At 42.0% G+C, this 18,995-nt stretch overlaps 1 protein-coding gene and 1 pseudogene across 1 annotated transcript in view; one reads left to right on the top strand and one right to left on the bottom strand.

The window, feature by feature from the left end:
• Nucleotides 1-18,995, bottom strand: part of LOC139751519 (uncharacterized) — a 302,420-nt gene that overhangs the window by 172,722 nt on the left and 110,703 nt on the right. The window contains exons 11-12 of the mRNA XM_071667018.1: nt 15,371-15,534; nt 5,793-5,896 (exon numbers count right to left, since the gene is read on the bottom strand). Coding sequence (XP_071523119.1) covers nt 5,793-5,896; nt 15,371-15,534 — 268 coding nt within the window. The remainder of the gene's footprint in view (nt 1-5,792; nt 5,897-15,370; nt 15,535-18,995) is intronic.
• LOC139751522 (uncharacterized) lies at nt 16,005-17,068 on the top strand (annotated as a pseudogene).

An 18,995-nucleotide genomic window follows, 5' to 3' on the forward strand; every position in this document is an offset into this window, starting at 1 on the left:
TTGCGGAAGATGAAAGCCGCAAGGCAGCAGGTTTGGATGGTATTGCAGTGGAATTTATTAAAAAAGGGGGTGACTGTATTGTTGACTGGTTGGTAAGGTTATTTAATGTATGTATGACTCATGGTGAGGTGCCTGAGGATTGGCGAAATGCATGCATAGTGCCATTGTACAAAGGCAAAGGGGATAAGAGTGAGTGCTCAAATTACAGAGGTATAAGTTTGTTGAGTATTCCTGGTAAATTATATGGGAGGGTATTGATTGAGAGGGTGAAGGCATGTACAGAGCATCAGATTGGGGAAGAGCAGTGTGGTTTCAGAAGTGGTAGAGGATGTGTGGATCAGGTGTTTGCTTTGAAGAATGTATGTGAGAAATACTTAGAAAAGCAAATGGATTTGTATGTAGCATTTATGGATCTGGAGAAGGCATATGATAGAGTTGATAGAGATGCTATGTGGAAGGTATTAAGAATATATGGTGTGGGAGGCAAGTTGTTAGAAGTAGTGAAAAGTTTTTATCGAGGATGTAAGGCATGTGTACGTGTAGGAAGAGAGGAAAGTGATTGGTTCTCAGTGAATGTAGGTTTGCGGCAGGGATGTGTGATGTCTCCATGGTTGTTTAATTTGTTTATGGATGGGGTTGTTAGGGAGGTGAATGCAAGAGTTTTGGAAAGAGGGGCAAGTATGAAGTCTGTTGGGGATGAGAGAGCTTGGGAAGTGAGTCAGTTGATACAGCGCTGGTGGCTGATTCATGTGAGAAACTGCAGAAGCTGGTGACTGAGTTTGGTAAAGTGTGTGAAAGAAGAAAGTTAAGAGTAAATGTGAATAAGAGCAAGGTTATTAGGCACAGTAGGGTTGAGGGTCAAGTCAATTGGGAGGTGAGTTTGAATGGAGAAAAACTGGAGGAAGTGAAGTGTTTTAGATATCTGGGAGTGGATCTGGCAGCGGATGGAACCATGGAAGCGGAAGTGGATCATAGGGTGGGGGAGGGGGCGAAAATTCTGGGAGCCTTGAAGAATGTGTGGAAGTCGAGAACATTATCTCGGAAAGCAAAAATGGGTATGTTTGAAGGAATAGTGGTTCCAACAATGTTGTATGGTTGTGAGGCGTGGGCTATGGATAGAGTGGTGCGCAGGAGGATGGATGTGCTGGAAATGAGATGTTTGAGGACAATGTGTGGTGTGAGGTGGTTTGATCGAGTAAGTAACGTAAGGGTAAGAGAGATGTGTGGAAATAAAAAGAGCGTGGTTGAGAGAGCAGAAGAGGGTATTTTGAAATGGTTTGGGCACATGGAGAGAATGAGTGAGGAAAAATTGACCAAGAGGATATATGTGTCGGAGGTGGAGGGAACGAGGAGAAGAGGGAGACCAAATTGGAGGTGGAAAGATGGAGTGAAAAAGATTTTGTGTGATCGGGGCCTGAACATGCAGGAGGGTGAAAGGAGGGCAAGGAATAGAGTGAATTGGAGCGATGTGGTATACCGGGGTTGATGTGCTGTCAGTGGATTGAATCAAGGCATGTGAAACGTCTGGGGTAAACTATGGAAAGCTGTGTAGATATGTATATTTGTGTGTGTGGACGTATGTATATACATGTGTATGGGGGTGGGTTGGGCCATTTCTTTCGTCTGTTTCCTTGCGCTACCTCGCAAACGCGGGAGACCGACAAAAAAAAAAAATATATATATATATATATATATATATATATATATATATATATATATATATATATATATATATATACAGGTACACCACCGAATTTCTGGCAACTGATGGTTTGGCACCTTCTTTAGTCTGGATAAAATTACGTGAGGGAACTTGAAATTACCACAGCCACCAGACTAGTTTACTGGATGGCCACAGATGGCATTGTGTGTTGAGCTCGCTTATTTACATTCATTACACTGCACCTGTTAGTGGTGATACCACAATTCTGTGAGATTCTTAGCTTATTTTGCTTAAATTCAACTCTAGCTATGGCTTCTAAGACATATGAGAGTGTCAGTCGTGGTGTCAAACGTAAACAACAGTCCATATCAATTCAAGATAAAGTAGAACTGTTGAATGAAATGGACCATGGTGTTTCAAGTGCGTGAGCTGTGTGACATTTACAGTATTGGTTCATCAACTGTTTATGATAAAAGAAGCAAAAGGAGAAAATATTGAAATTCTATGCAGACAGCGATTCCAAGAAGCAATGATGATTGGAAAACTATGAAAGACAGTAAGTGTACTGAGCATGATCGAGTGATGTAATGTAATGATGTAATGTAGTGATGTAATGATGTAACAGTTTTGACACCATCGGAGTGATGGGGTGGACTTGTCAGGTAGCATGGTATATGTATAATTAGCGGGTTAAAGGTGTGTGGATGAATTATTATTACGTGACCATTGTTGGTTCGGCAAAATGGTTAATCCGGCAAGGCTTTGGAACCAAGAGTGCTGGAAAATCAGTGGTGTACCTGTATACATAAATGCCCATACACACGCATATACATATACATATCAACATGTACATACACATATAAAGACATATACATATACACACATGTATACTTGCTTGCCTTCATCCATTCCTGGCACTATCCCACCCCACAGGAAGCAGCACTGCTACCTCCTGCTTCAGTGAGGTAGTGCTAGGAAAACAGACAAAAAGGCCACACTCATATCATGTGTAATGCAACAAAACCACCGCTCCCTATCCACATTCAGCCCCCACAGACCTTTCCATGGTTTAACCAAGACGCTTCACAAGCCCTGGTTCATTCCATTGACAGCACATTGACCCTGGTATACCACATCATCCAAATGCACTCTATTCCTTGCACACCTCTCCCCCTCCTATATGTTCAAGCCCCGATCGCTGAAAATCTTATTCACTCCATTTTTCCACCTTCAGTTTGGTCTCCCGCTTCTCCTTGTTCCCTCCATCTCTGACACATATAACCCTCTTTGTCAACCTTTCCTCACTCATTCTTTCCATATGTCCAAACCATTCCAACACACCCTCTACTACTCTCTCAACCACACTCTTTTTATATCCACACATCTTGCTTACAATTTCATTACTTAATCAAACCACCTCACACCACACATTGTTCTCAAATATTTCATTTCTAACACATCCACCCTTCTCTGTACAACCGTATCTATAGCCCATGCCTCACAACCATATAATATTGATGGAACTACTATTCCATCAAGCATACCCATTTTTGCTCTCCGAGATAATATTCTCTCCTTCCACACATTTTTCTTTGCTTCCAGAACCTTTGTCCCCTACCCCACCCTGTGACTCACTTCTGCTTCCATGGTACAATTCGCTGCTAAGTCCACTCCCAGGTATCTAAAAAACTTCACTTCATTTTTTGTCCATTCAAACTTACATCCTAACTAACTTGTCCCTTAACCCTGCTGAACCTAATAACCTTACTCTTATTCACATTTACTCTCAACTTTCTCCTTTCACACACTTTTCCTAGCTCAGTCACCAACTTCCACAGTTTCTCACCTGAATCAGCCACCAGTGCTGCATCATCAGCGAACAATAACTGACACTTTCCAGGCCTTCTCATCCCCAGTAGACTGCATACTTGCCCCTCTCCAAAACTCTTGCATTTACCTCCCTAACTACCCCTTCCATAAACAAATCAAACAACCATGGGGGATATCACACATCATACACCCCTGCCACAGTCCGACCTAACCTGGGAAGCAATCACTCTTCTCTCTTCCTACTCACACACATTCCTTACATGCTTGATAAAAACCTTTCACTGCTTCTAGTAGCTTACATCCCACACTATATACCCTTAAGACCTTCCAGGAAGCATCTCTATCAACCCTAACATATGCCTTCTCCAGATCCATAAACGCTACATACAAATCCAACTGTTTTTCTAAGTATTTCTCGCACACATTCTTCAAAGAAAACACCAGATCCATATATCCTCTACCACTTCTGAAACCACACTGTTCCTCCCCAGTCTGATGCTCTGTACATGCCTTCACCCCTCTCAGTTTCCTAGGAATACTCAACAAACTTTTGGCTTTGTAGTTTGAACACTCACCTTTATCCCCTTTGCCTTTGCACAATGGCACTGTGTATGCATTCCACCAATCCTCAGGCATTTCATCATGATCAATACATACGCTGAATATCCGTACCAACCAATAAACAACACAGTCACCCCCTTTTTTAATAAATTTTACTGCAATACTATCCAAACCTACCACCTTGCTGGATTTCATCTTCCACAAAGCTTTCACTACCTCTTCTCTCTTAACCAAACCATTCTCCCTGACTCTCTCTTTTCGCACACCACCCTAACCAAAACACCCTACATCTGCCACTCTATGATCAAACACATTCAATAAACCTTCAAAATACTCACTCCATCTTCTCACTTCATCAATACCTGTTATTACTTCCCCCCCTTGTCTCCTTCACTGATGTTCCCATTTGTTCTCTTCTTTTATGCACGTTATCTAGACCCTTCCAAAACAACTTTTTATTCTCTTTATACCCTCTCACCCCAACTCTCATTTGTCCCCTTTTTCAAACCTTACACCTTTTTCTTGACCTCCTGCTGCTTTCTTTTACACATCTCCCCGTCATTTGCACTGCTTCCTTGTACATGTCATCCAAACACCTCTATATTTTCTTTCACTAACGACTCTACTTCTTCATCCCACCACTCAATATCCTTTCTAATCTGCCCACCTCCCACCTTTCTCATGCCACATGCAACCTTTGCACATGCCATCACTGCTTCTCTAAATACATCCCATTCTTCAACCACTCCCCTTACGTCACTTGCTCTCATCTTTTGCCATTCTACACTCAATCTCTCCTGTACTTCCTCACACAAGTCTCCTTTCCAAGGTCCCTCACTCTTGCAACTCTCTTCCCCCGAACATTCTTCTTTTTTGAAAACCTCTACAAATCTTCAACTTTGCACAGGACAGTGATCAGACATTCCTCCAGCTGCCCGTCTCTGCACATTAACATCCAAAATCTCTCTTTTACACTCCCATCAATCAACACATTATCCAGTAATGCTCTTTGACCATCTCCTACTCACATACGTATACTTATGTATATCTCTCTTTTTAAACCAGGTTCTCCCCATCACCAGTCTTTTTTCAGCACACAAATCCACAAGCTCTTCACCATTTTCATTCACAACACTGAATACCCCATGTACACCAATTATACCCTCAAATGCCACATTACTCCTCAGAGGGTTCTTCCCTAATGTGTGAATCAAAAATCAGGTACATACTCAGAAAGATTATAGGGGAAATTCTAGCTAGCTTTCCCCAGAATCCGGAAGAAATGTGAGAAAGAAACAGGCTGAGACCTATCTATTATTGTCTGTGTGTACTGTATATTTTCATTTCTTAAATAATGTTTTGAAATGCTTGGTATATTACTTGCATAATGTTTTCAGTATCATTTAATTTTTTTCTTCCCATTTCTTCCTTGGGTCCCTAATTCCAAGTTTATATGGAAACAAATGTCATGATATAGTGTGATTTGATAAAACACAAACTTTCTTGGTACCTATCTCGTGTTATATCCCACTCCATCTGAATTTTTATATACTTCACATATCATCCTTGGTTAAATATCTATATAAGTACACATTTAGACCACTCAATTACAAACTTATCTAATCTCAGACATGCAGTCTAGAACAGTTAAATGCATAACACCGTTCTAATAAATGTTATTAAATAACTGTGGTGATTCAGTTCGTATAAGTGAACAGATAATAACAATAATGAGTACCTTCTTCCTGGAGCTCCATTATCTGTAACCACATTTTCTCCAGGTACACCATCTCTTCCTGGCAAACCATTTATACCACTTGATCCTTCATCACCAGGCTCACCCTGATGAAACAAAGAGACAAATAATGTGATAAAACAACAAATAGAAATCCTGAAGCTGTTAGCTTGGATGATGAAGTTTGGGAATGCTCACAACTTACAACTTTCCCCAATGAGTGTTGTGAACAGATATGAAATGGAGCAAAATAGAAACATATTACCAGGATATATTCAAATTTTACATAGGTACATTTTCAATCCTGAGAAATTCTATGGAAAAAAGTGCCATTAGAATATGTTAATTGGCTGCTAAACTTCAAAAGTGACTGAGCTGAAGTGATCAGTGTAACAGACAACTAATGGAAAAACAGATACATACATAACTGGATCAATAGATGGTGATGAACATCAGAATATATCATTTTGAGACACCTGAACCTTTGCTCCCCTAAAAAAGCTGATGCACAAAATCTACAATTTTTTTTTTAATATAGGCATGATGTCTGCAGTCTGAATATCCAATGCACAAGAAAAAAATCCAAAACCTAAAGGCTACTCAATTAACATTTCCACCAAAATAGCAAATGAGTTTCTGAATCTTGAATTTGATGCAGTAGCACTCCCTACTTCTCTTAATTCTGAGGTTTCTGCCCATATTTTTTCCTTTATTACAGCATCTACAAAGCATCCAACTGCTAGTAACTTAAACTCTACCCAATCACCAAGCTCACCCTTAGTCTACACTACACTTGGTAGAAGCAGAGACGATGAAGAATTTTGTTTAAATGTAATATACATAGTTTTCTTCTATCTATCTATCCATAGCTCTGATGCCTCTTCCCTTCTGGAGTTCCCTCAGGGGGTGGCCATGGCAACAGAGTAACCATAACTAATGAACTCTAGTGTTGCTTCTTAGCCATTAGTGCCTCACCCTTAACAGGCCACTGGTAGGAGGCAAGTCTAGCACAGTGATTGTAGAGGACTCCAATCTAATGTTCCTACAGACTACTTCTACTTAATGCTACCACCAAATGCTCTTACCAACTACTTCAACCTTATGTTTCTATCAAAAGCTCTCATCTAAATGTTCCTACCTACTACTTCTGTCTACTGCTCCTACCATTTTGCCAAAGGGCAGGGCTAGCATACAGCACTCACCACAGGAAAATCTAGAGTTACAAAGAATGAGCTGTGTGAGTCAGGGTTATGTATGACAAGGTGAGATTGTATGTTTCTGGACAGAATGCCAGTAATCCACATGTGGGTAAGGTAGAAAGAGAAGACAGCTACCAGGGTCAGAGGAGTGCAGCATGACAACCAACTGAAGAACTGGCTCTCTACACAGCCGTCACTAACCCTTGAGATACCAGTACTACCTGATAAGGGTAGCACTGGTAATATACCTCCCTGGTTGTTGGCTGCCTACCAACTACTACCTACTGAAAAAAGTCTTCTCTGAGGTGGTGTCCCGCCAGCATGAGAAACATTCTATAGGATATGTCATGGAAAATCAGAGTTAAGTACTTCTCACATTCTCATATCTAGTGAGGAAACATTGGCCTTCTTTGCCCTTTTCTAACCACTCATTTATGGATGCAGCAACTCAGTCATTTCAGACCCAATACATGCAAAAGACCATCAGAAACATCATCCATCCACTTAGGTCCAGCTGCTGAGAATTCACAGATTTATGGGAATTAACCCAGGGGCAGTCACAACTGTTGCAGAAAATGGTTTCTTAAAAAAGAGGGGAAGATTAATCCAAGTTAAAAAAAAAAAAAAAGTCCTAGAGGTAAACGCTGAAGGGACATCACCTTGATGAGAAGAGTTTTTCAGTTTTCAAAAACTACATTTTTTCCCTCTGTAGTTTATTTCATGAGGATAAAGTATACCCACATGAAGGAGGAGGTTTAAAGAAAAACTTTCAGATAAGAAGACTAAACTAAAAGAGAAAATAGACAAATTCAGTGGTGATTTGGAAGCACCCTATAATCCATCTTTCCAAGGAAGAAAATCCCAAAAGCCATACAGACTGCAGGAGCACCTATGCCACCTTGCTGGTATGATGTAAGCTGCCTCGTGATATATTTTAGCTGTGGATGATGCATCTTGCCATATGTGCACCTGCTTCTGCCTTCCCTTTTGACTGAGGGTAATGAAACAGACAAATGTACCTGCACGCCCCATCTCAAAAAAAGGTGCTCTCCTCCACACTGGCTAAATTAGCACTGCTGTCTAGTGATATTTCCTCTTGGGTCCCACACCTTGCAACGTACCCATGGAGTTTGATCAACATCCAATGTTGCATGGTTAAGGAGGCGAGCCTCCTCTACTCAACCTGTTAACCAATTGGCATATACATGGTACATCCTACCATTTAGCTGGAAAAACCATGACACTGTCCATTGGATGGGGTATTCAGGTGAGGCCATTAACACAAGTGGCTCAGGATGCTGCAACAGTGTGGGGCCCTCACAGATGATGGAGGACAAGCAGTGATACTGAAGGTCATCCTCCATGCCACACTAATATGCAGTCTGCTTTGCCCTATGAAACACACGGTTGAGGCCCTGATGACCTATGTGCAGGTTGGCGGTGACCTGGTGACATACCAACTCAGGAATCACCAGCTGAATGTGCCCATGTTCATAAGTGTATGTCACTAGTCCTGTCACTGCTTTGCCTGTCCCATACACTGTAAAAGGGATGTACATAGGCAAACTACCAGGATCTGCTATCTGGCCAATCTTGATTTGCAATCCTACCTAATGGTAGCTGATATGCTGGGTTCTGCACAGATGCTTTCTTAACAGTGTTCTAGTTTATCATTATTCTCAGCTTGTCCCCTAGAACCGGCACCATAGCATACATAACCACCACAATGATGAAACTGTCATCTGCCTCCATATCTAGTTTCTGGGCCAGCAAAGACAGCAGGGTATTGGGAGAGCATGTCAGCTGTGCTATTCTTCCCTGGTAGGTACTTTAATATGAAACATGAAATGAAGTGTCTTCTTCATCCTGAACAGGCAACAGCTGACAATGTCTCTGAGCTCCCTGTCACCAAAAATTTTCATCTTATCAGTGACAAGGAGCAGGTCAGAGCAACATACATGAAACAACCCCACTTTATGCAGGCACCACATCATTGCCAGAGCTCACCCTTCCACCTTCTGTAGCAGAAGAAAGCATCTGCCAACACCCAGGAGGCGTATTGCTGCATAGCCACAAATCCAATGCCCTTCCTGCTCCTGTCTGTAAGGGCTGCTGTTCATCCGGATTTGTCATAGTTAACTAGGCCATCCTTGGCTAACTGGAAGATCAGTGACCTTGGTCTAAACAAACTTCTGCTGCAGCTGCTGATCCCAGTATACCCTCTTTCCCAAAGGATTCTTCAACAGTTCTTTGAATGGCTCCAAGACTAGGGTCATAGCCATGAAAGGAGCTAATTGGTTCACCAGGTCATACCATAAGAGGATGCTAGTGATGGTGGGTTGTACAGGCATAGAAAAGTACCTGACAGCTGCCATCCATTAAACCATATGATGGGAAAAGTCCCAGCCTAAGTGGAACCCTTCGAATTCAACCTCCCTCTCGCAGGTCCTGAACTTGTCTGCGTTGAAGGTGACCCCATTCTTTTTACATGTCTCCAAGAGGTCATGCACCTCCCCCAAGGTATCATCCGCTCACTTGTACATGTGCTCTACACCTAATATCGCATCATCAAAGCATTTGGTGTATGCAACTAGAGCACCACCCTGTCCCATAAGGGAATACAGAAACTGAAACCTGCCCCTTGGTGTGATGAAGGAAGTGAGCTTTCTACTGTTATCTGGGTCCATTTGATAGAATCCTTAGAAAGCATCACCAAAGGCCTTAAAGAAGTGGAGAGGCAAATTAGACAAAGAACATTTTTGCTTACCTAATGAAATGTACCTTCTGAAGTTTTGAATGGCCTTCCACGACAATTTTGCACTCAGCTAACTCCATGACCTCAATATTCAGCTCAGTAATGTCCAACAGGCCTGAGCCTCTTTGTATGGGGTGGGCAGCTTTCAAGCCAAGCATGTGCATATAAGCTGGACCTGCTACACAGAATTCACCCTTTGTGTCAGTGATGGCCAGTGTAGGGCATGCTTCTGGGACCTATCTCTGACAGATATCCACGGAGCTAGAAGTGGCAGTAGACACCCTCACTACTGCCAGAGAACTCCTCACTTCTCCATTTGCCATTATGGGGTATTCTTGCCCAGACTTACCCCTCCAAAAACACTTGGAAAGGTGGGCTTTACTCTCTCTCACAAACACACAGGTCTTTTTATCTTCTCCACACACTTTGGTCTGATGGGTAGGAAAGATACCAAGTTTGTATTCCCAAACATTTGTCCTGCTCCATTCTCTGGTAAGTGTGTCCTTGACAGAAAATCTGTAATGTTCATGTCCCTTCCAAGTTGATACTCCAATTCTCACTGGTGAGCTCAAAGCAACAGTCCTTGCAATCACTTTGGCACTTGGTCTAGAGGCTTTTTATGATTGATTGTGAGGTTTGTGGTCACTTATTACTTGAGTCAGCCTTTTTGTCAGGGCAAATACAAGTGCCATCATCGCTGTCTGTGAATACCAAGCAATACCAGTAGTCCCCAAGGCCCAAAATTTATGAATGAATTCAATATGGGTAACTTTGTTAAGAGAGAGAGAGATAGAGAAGTATGCTGCTAGACCCCATCTTCAAGTGATTACAGCACAAGTGTACATAAACACCCACACACGCACATATACATACCTATACATTTCAACATATACATACATATACATTCACAAACATATATACACATACTCATGTACATATTCATACATGCTGCCGTCATCCATTCCCGACGCCGACCCACCACACATGAAATGGCACCCCCCCTCCCCCCGCATGTGCAAGGCAGCACTAGGAAAAGGCAACAATGCCACATTTGTTCACATTCAGTCTCTAGCTGTCATGTGTAATGCTCCGAAACCACAGCTCCTTTTCCACATCCAGGCCCCACAAAACTTTCCATGGTTTTGGTTTCCCCCAGACGTTTCACAAGCCCTGGTTCAATCCATTGAAAGCACGTTGACCCCGGTATACCATGTTATTCCAATTCACTCTATTCCTTGCACACCTTTCACTTTCCTGTATGTCCAGGCCCCAATCGCACAAAATCTTTTTCACTCTATCCTTCCACCTACAATTTGGTCTCTCACTTCTCATTCCCTTCACCTCTGACACATATATCCTCTTCGTCAATCTTCTAACTCATTCTCTCCATGTGACCAAATCATTTCAATACACCCTTTTCTGCTCTCTCAACCACACTCCTTTTATTACCACACATCTCAATTACCCTTTCATTACTTAATCAAGCCACCTCACACCACATATTGTCCTCAAACATTTTATTTCCAACACATCCACCCTCCTCCGCACAACCCTATCTATAGGCCATGCCTCACACCCATATAGCATTGTTGGAACCACTATTCCTTCAAACGTACCCATTTTTGCTCTCCGAGATAACGTTCTTGCCTTCCACACATTCCTCAACACCTCCAGAACCTTCGCCCCCTCCCTCACCCTGAGACTCACTTCTGCTTTCATGGTTCCATCCACTGCTAAATCCATTCCCAGATATCTAAAACACTTCACTTCCTCCAGTTTTTCTCCATTCAAACTTATCTCCCAAACAACTTATCCCTCAACCCTACTGAACCTAATAACCTTGCTCTTACTCACAATTACTCTCAGCTTTCTTCTTTCACACACTTTATCAAACTCAATCACCAACTTCTGCAGTTTCTCACCTGAATCAGCCACCAGCGCTGTATCATCAGCAAACAACAACTGACTCACTTCCCAAGCTCTCTCGTTCACAACAGACTGCATACTTGCCCCTCTCTGGAATGTGTGAGGAAGGATTGACAAAGAGGCTATATGTGTCAGGGGTGGACAGAACGAGGAGAAGTGGGAGACCAAATAGGAGGTGGAAGGATGGAGCAAAAAAGATTTTAAGCGATTGGGGCCTGAACATGCAGGAGGGTGTAAGGCATGCAAGGAATAGAGTGAACTGGAACGATGTTGTATACTGGAGTGGACGTGCTGTCAGTGGATTGAACCAGGGCATGTGAAGCATCTGGGGTAAACCATGGAAAGTTTTGTGGAGCCTGGATGTGGAAAGGGAGCTGTGGTTTCAGTGCATTATACATGACAGCTAGAGACTGAGTGTGAATGAATGTGGCCTTTGTTGTCCTTTCCTAGCACTACCTTGTGCACGTTTTGGGGGAGGAGGGAGTCATTTCAGATGTGGTGGGGTGGCAATGGGAATGAATAAAGACGGCAAGGATGAAGTATGTACATGTGTATATATGTCTGTGTGTATATATATATATATATATATATATATATATATATATATATATATATATATATATATATATATATATATATATTATTTATATTAATTTATTATACTTTGTCGCTGTCTCCCGCGTTTGCGAGGTAGCGCAAGGAAACAGACGAAAGAAATGGCCCAACCTCCCCCCATACACATGTATATACATACGTCCACACACGCAAATATACATACCTACACAGCTTTCCATGGTTTACCCCAGACGCTTCACATGCCTTGATTTAATCCACTGACAGCACGTCAACCCCGGTATACCACATCGCTCCAATTCACTCTATTCCTTGCCCTCCTTTCACCCTCCTGCATGTTCAGGCCCCGATCACACAAAATCTTTTTCACTCCATCTTTCCACCTCCAATTTGGTCTCCCTCTTCTCCTCGTTCCCTCCACCTCCGACACATATATCCTCTTGGTCAGTCTTTCCTCACTCATTCTCTCCATGTGCCCAAACCACTTCAAAACACCCTCTTCTGCTCTCTCAACCACGCTCTTTTTATTTCCACACATCTCTCTTACCCTTACGTTACTCACTCGATCAAACCACCTCACACCACACATTGTCCTCAAACATCTCATTTCCAGCACATCCATCCTCCTGCGCACAACTCTATCCATAGCCCACGCCTCGCAACCATACAACATTGTTGGAACCACTATTCCTTCAAACATACCCATTTTTGCTTTCCGAGATAATGTTCTCGACTTCCACACATTTTTCAAGGCCCCCAGAATTTTCGCCCCCTCCCCCACCCTATGATCCACTTCCGCTTCCATGGTTCCATCCGCTGCCAGATCCACTCCCAGATATCTAAAACACTTCACTTCCTCCAGTTTTTCTCCATTCAAACTCACCTCACAATTGACTTGACCCTCAACCCTACTGTACCTAATGACCTTGCTCTTATTCACATTTACTCTTAACTTTCTTCTTCCACACACTTTACCAAACTCAGTCACCAGCTTCTGCAGTTTCTCACATGAATCAGCCACCAGCGCTGTATCATCAGCGAACAACAACTGACTCACTTCCCAAGCTCTCTCATCCCCAACAGACTTCATACTTGCCCCTCTTTCCAAAACTCTTGCATTTACCTCCCTAACAACCCCATCCATAAACAAATTAAACAACCATGGAGACATCACACACCCCTGCCGCAAACCTACATTCACTGAGAACCAATCACTTTCCTCTTTTCCTACACGTACACATGCCTTACATCCTCGATAAAAACTTTTCACTGCTTCTAACAACTTTCCTCCCACACCATATATTCTTAATACCTTCCACAGAGCATCTCTATCAACTCTATCATATGCCTTCTCCAGATCCATAAATGCTTTATATATATATATATATATATATATATATATATATATATATATATATATATATATATATATATAAATATATATATATATATATATATATATATATGAGAGAGCTTGGGAAGTGAGTCAGTTGTTGTTCGCTGATGATACAGCGCTGGTGGCTGATTCATGTGAGAAACTGCAGAAGCTGGTGACTGAGTTTGGTAAAGTGTGTGAAAGAAGAAAGTTAAGAGTAAATGTGAATAAGAGCAAGGTTATTAGGTGCAGTGGGGTTGAGGGTCAAGTCAATTGGGAGGTAAGTTTGAATGGAGAAAAACTGGAGGAAGTAAAGAGTTTTAGATATCTGGGAGTGGATCTGGCAGCAGATGGAACCATGGAAGCGGAAGTAAATCATAGGGTGGGGGAGGGGGCGAAAATCCTGGGAGCCTTGAAGAATGTGTGGAAGTCAAGAACATTATCTCCGAAAGCAAAAATGGCTATGCTTGAAGGAATAGTGGTTCCAACAATGTTATATGGTTGCGAGGTGTGGGCTATAGATAGAGTTGTGCGGAGGAGGGTGGATATGCTGGAATTGTGATGTTTGAGGACAATATGTGGCGTGAGGTGGTTTGATCGAGTAAGTAATGTAAGGGTAAGAGAGATGTGTGGAAATAAAAAGAGCGTGGTTGAGAGAGCAGAAGAGGGTGTTTTGAAATGGTTTGGGCACATGGAGAGAATGAGTGAGGAAAGATTGACCAAGAGGATATATGTGTCGGAGGTGGAGGGAACGAGGAGAAGTGGGAGACCAAATTGGAGGTGGAAAGATGGAGTGAAAAAGATTTTGAGTGATCGAGTCTGAACATGCAGGAGGGTGAAAGGTGAGCAAGGAATAGAGTGAATTGGATCGATGTGGTATACCGGGGTCAACGTGCTGTCAATGGATTGAATCAGGGCATGTGAAGCGTCTGGGGTAAACCATGGAAAGTTGTGTGGGGCCTGGATGTGGAAAGGGAGCTGTGGTTTCGGGCATTATTACATGACAGCTAGAGACTGAGTGTGAACGCATGGGGCCTTTGTTGTCTTTTCCTAGCACTACCTCGCACACATGAGGGGGGAGGGGGATGTTATTCCATGTGTGGCGAGGTGGCGATAAGAATGAATAAAAGGCAGACAGTATGAATTATGTACATGTGTATATATATGTATATGTCTGTGTGTGTATATATATATATGTGTACATTGAGATGTATAGGTATGTATATTTGCGTGTGTGGACGTGTATGTATATACATGTGTATGGGGGTGGGTTGGGCCATTTCTTTCGTCTGTTTACTTGCGCTACCTCGCAAACGCGGGGGACAGCGACAAAGCAAAATAAGTGAATAAATATATAATAAAAAATATACATATATATACATATATATAAACATACATACATATACACACACATATACATATATGTATACATGTACATATTCATACTTGCTTGCCTGGAATCTATTCCCAGTGCCACTATGCCCCACAGGAAACAGCATCGCTGCACTCTGCTTCAGCAAGGTAGCGGCAGGAAAGCAGACAATAAAGGCCACATTCATTCACACTCAGTCTCTGGCTGTCATATGTAATGCATCAAAACTACTGCAACCTGTCCACATCCAGTCCCCACAGACCTTTCTATGGTTTAGCCCAGATGTTTCACATGCCCTGGTTCAGTCCATCAACAGTACATTAATGCTGGTATACTACATCATTCCAATTCACTCTACATATCAATAAAAAACAATCTTACCTGTCTTCCTGATCTTCCCGTGGCTCCATCAAGTCCTCTATCACCTTGTAAGCCCTTGATACCATGAGATCCTGGGATCCCGTCACTTCCTCGTCGACCCTTGACCACTGGCCCTGGAAGCAGATCACCTTCTTCTCCTTTTCTCCCATGCCTTCCAGATGTACCTGCAATCATTGCACTTTGACCTAAAATATCAATATTAATAGTAATAAGTATTTAAAGGCTTAGAAGTGCATATTTACAAGTAGCCAATGATGTCTAATATTTCAAAGATCTCTTTCTTTCTAAGAAATGAAGCCCCACACTATCCAAATGTTTCTGAGAAGAAATGGAAGAGTATCTATGGTCTTGAAAATTCAAGAATACATGGTTATTTCCAAACATTGACATTTTTCAGAATAATCAATTAAATTCAACAATGAATCTATCTACCTTGGAATGGTTTGATATGTAAATGTTTCAAGAGAGCTTGAAGTGTAAATAAATATGCAAATCTAATACTTTCTGCAAAATGTAGGTTTTGGTTCACAAGAATGGTAAATGTGTTCGACCCCTAAAATAATATTTTCTGCAAAAAAATAGATGATTTTTCAAAACTGAAAATAATCATACTCAGTAGAAAATCACTCATCTACACTGTGGTAACCATACATTTCTCCCATGTCTCCATCTATGGATTAGTTGATAAAAGATGTCCTTAGGATTTCAGCAAATACTGATAGAAGAGAAGGCAATCAGCTGACCAACATGGTTGTTGCTAAGTACATAGCATTTGCTGCCTTTATTATCCTGGCTGGTACTGGTATAGCAGTATCCTAAATGGGTGCAAGTTTACTGACACCTTATGTGGCTTATCTCCCACCATGGGTGTCTGGTTGACTATGGATTGCAGCAGGCATGATTTTGGTATAAGGAGTTGTAATCATGGCCACTTGCACAGTTGGGGCTATTGCTATTTTAGCTCCTAAGCCACAAGCATTCAAAATGTGCCTCTCCCTACTGCTGGTGATGGTAGTCTCAGCAATTGCTGCGAGAGCATTAATTTACCAGAAACATATCATACATGGCCAAGCAATGAGCATCTACATGGGTAACTCCAAGGGGACAACAGAAGCAGATCATAGCTCCAATTTGTCTGATATAGTACCCAGTCATGGGATGAGACACAAATGGAGATGAACAGCTTTGGTACAGCAAACTACAAAGATTGGTTTGCAATGACATTCAGCAATGGCACAAAAGTCCCAGATTCCTGCTGTCTTATTGATGAAACTGGTTGTGGGAAGGATATTGCAGATATGGAGTATCCTAGGGTCAAGCAATTACAGAGGGTTGCCTTCCAACAGTGCATCCAGAACTGGACTTGACTACCACACTTTAAGCCAGGGAATTTGGTTGCCTGTTTTTACTATGAATGCTGCTCTGATGGTTCCTCTGATGGCTACTTCTATGTTCTTGCAGGAAAGCTACACTGCAAGCAACCTAAGTCTTTTCTGTGTCTGCTGTCATTCCATCCAACACTCAAAAATATCAAATAGTTGATAATACCTTCTAGAATACAGCCAAAGCTTATCCTTGATTTGAAAGGATGTATTAGCAGTCACTTTAAATGCTGTAATTCAAAGTTGTAAGTCATTCATGTTTAAAAGAATATAAATATTTTTTCATACACATTCGCCATTTCCCGTGTTAGCGAGGTAGTTATACAAACAGTGGACTGAGCCTACATGGGAAAATCCTCACTTTGTTCCCTTCTCTGTTCCTTCTTTTGGAGGAGTAAAAACTGGAGGGCAGAATTTCCAGCCCCCCCACTCCCTCTCCTTTTAGTTGCCTTCTACGACACACAGGAAATATGTGGAAATATGCATAATGCCATTGTACAAAGGCAAAGAGAATAAAGGTGAGTGTTCAAATTACAGAGGTGTAAGTTTGATGAGTATTCCTAGGAAATCATATGGGAGGGTATTGACTGACAGGGTAAACGCATGCACAGAGCATCAGATTGGGGAAGTGCAGTGTGGTTTAAGTGGTAGAGGATATGTGGATCAGGAGTTTGCTTTGAAGAATGTATGTGAGAAATACTTAGGAAAACAAATGAATTTGTATGTAAATACTTAGAAAAACAAATGGATTTGTATGTAACATTCATGGATCTGGAGAAGGCATATGATAGAGATGCTCTGTGGAAGGTAATAAGAGTATATGTTGTGGGAGGTAAGTTGCTGGAAGCATTGAAAAGATTTTACCAAGGATGTAAGGCATATGTACAAATAGGAAGAGAGAAAAGTGATTGGTTCACAGTAAATGTTGGTTTGCGGCAGGGGTGCATGATGTCTCCATGGTTGTTTAATTTGTGTATGGATGGGGTTGTTAGGGAGGTGAATGCAAGAGTTTTGGAGAGAGGGGAAAGCATGCAGTCTGTTGTGGATGAGAGGGCTTGGGAAGTGAGTCAGTTGTTGTTCACTGATGATCCAGCACTGGTGGCTGATTCGAGAGAGAAACTGCAAAAGTTGGTGACTGAGTTTGGTAGTGTGTGAAAGAAGAAAGCTGAGAGTATAAGCGAATAAGAGCAAGGTTATTAGGTTTAGTAAGGTTGAGGGACAAGTAACTTAGAAGGTAGGTTTCAATGGAGAAAAACTGGAGGAAGTGAAGAGTTTTAGATATCTGGGAGTGGATTTAGCAGCGGATGGACCCATGGAAGCAGAAGTGAATCACAGGGTAAAAGAGGGGGAAAAGGTACTAGGAGCATGGAAAAATGTGGAAGGCAAGAACGTTATCTCAGAGAGCAAAAATGGGTATGTTTGAAGGAATAATGGTTCCAACAATGTTATATGCTTGCAAGGAATGGGCTATAGATAGGGTTGTGTGGAGAAGGGTGGATGTGATGCAAATGAGATGTTTGAGGACAATATGTGGTGTGAGATGGTTTGATCGAATAGGTAATGAAAGGGTAAGAGAGATAGCTGGTAATAAAAAGAGTGTGATTGAGAGAGCGGAAGAGGGTGTTTTGAAATGGTTTGGTCATATGGAGAGAATGAGTGAGGAAAGATTGACAAAGAGGATATACGTGTCAGAGGTGGAGGAAACGAGGAGAAGTGGGAGACCAAATTGGAGTTGGAAGGGTGGAGTGAAAAAGATTTTGAGCGATCAGGGCCTGAACATGCAGGAGGGTGAAAGGCATGCAAGGAATAGAATGCATTGGAACGATGTGGTATACTGGGGTTGTCGTACTGTCAATGGATTGAACTAGGGCATGTGAAGTGTCGAGGGTAAACAATGGAAAGTTTAGTGGGGCCTGGATGTGGAAAGAGAGCTGTGGTTTTGGTGCATTATACATGACAGTTAGAGACTGAGTGTGAATGAATGTGGCCTTTGTTGTCTTTTCCTAGCGCTACCTTGCACGCGTGTGGGCGGAGGGGGGTCGTCATTTCATGTATGGCGAGGTGGCGATGGGAATCAATAAAGGCAAGTATGAATTATGTACATGTGTATGTATATGTCTGTGTATGTATATGTATGTATACAGTGAAATGTATAGGTATGTATATGTGCGTGTGTGGACGTGAATGTATATACATGTGTACGTGGGTGGGTTGGGCCATTCTTTTGTCTGTTTCCTTGTGCT

This window comes from Panulirus ornatus, chromosome 11, assembly GCF_036320965.1.
Source record: "Panulirus ornatus isolate Po-2019 chromosome 11, ASM3632096v1, whole genome shotgun sequence".
Classification (NCBI taxonomy): domain Eukaryota; kingdom Metazoa; phylum Arthropoda; class Malacostraca; order Decapoda; family Palinuridae; genus Panulirus; species Panulirus ornatus.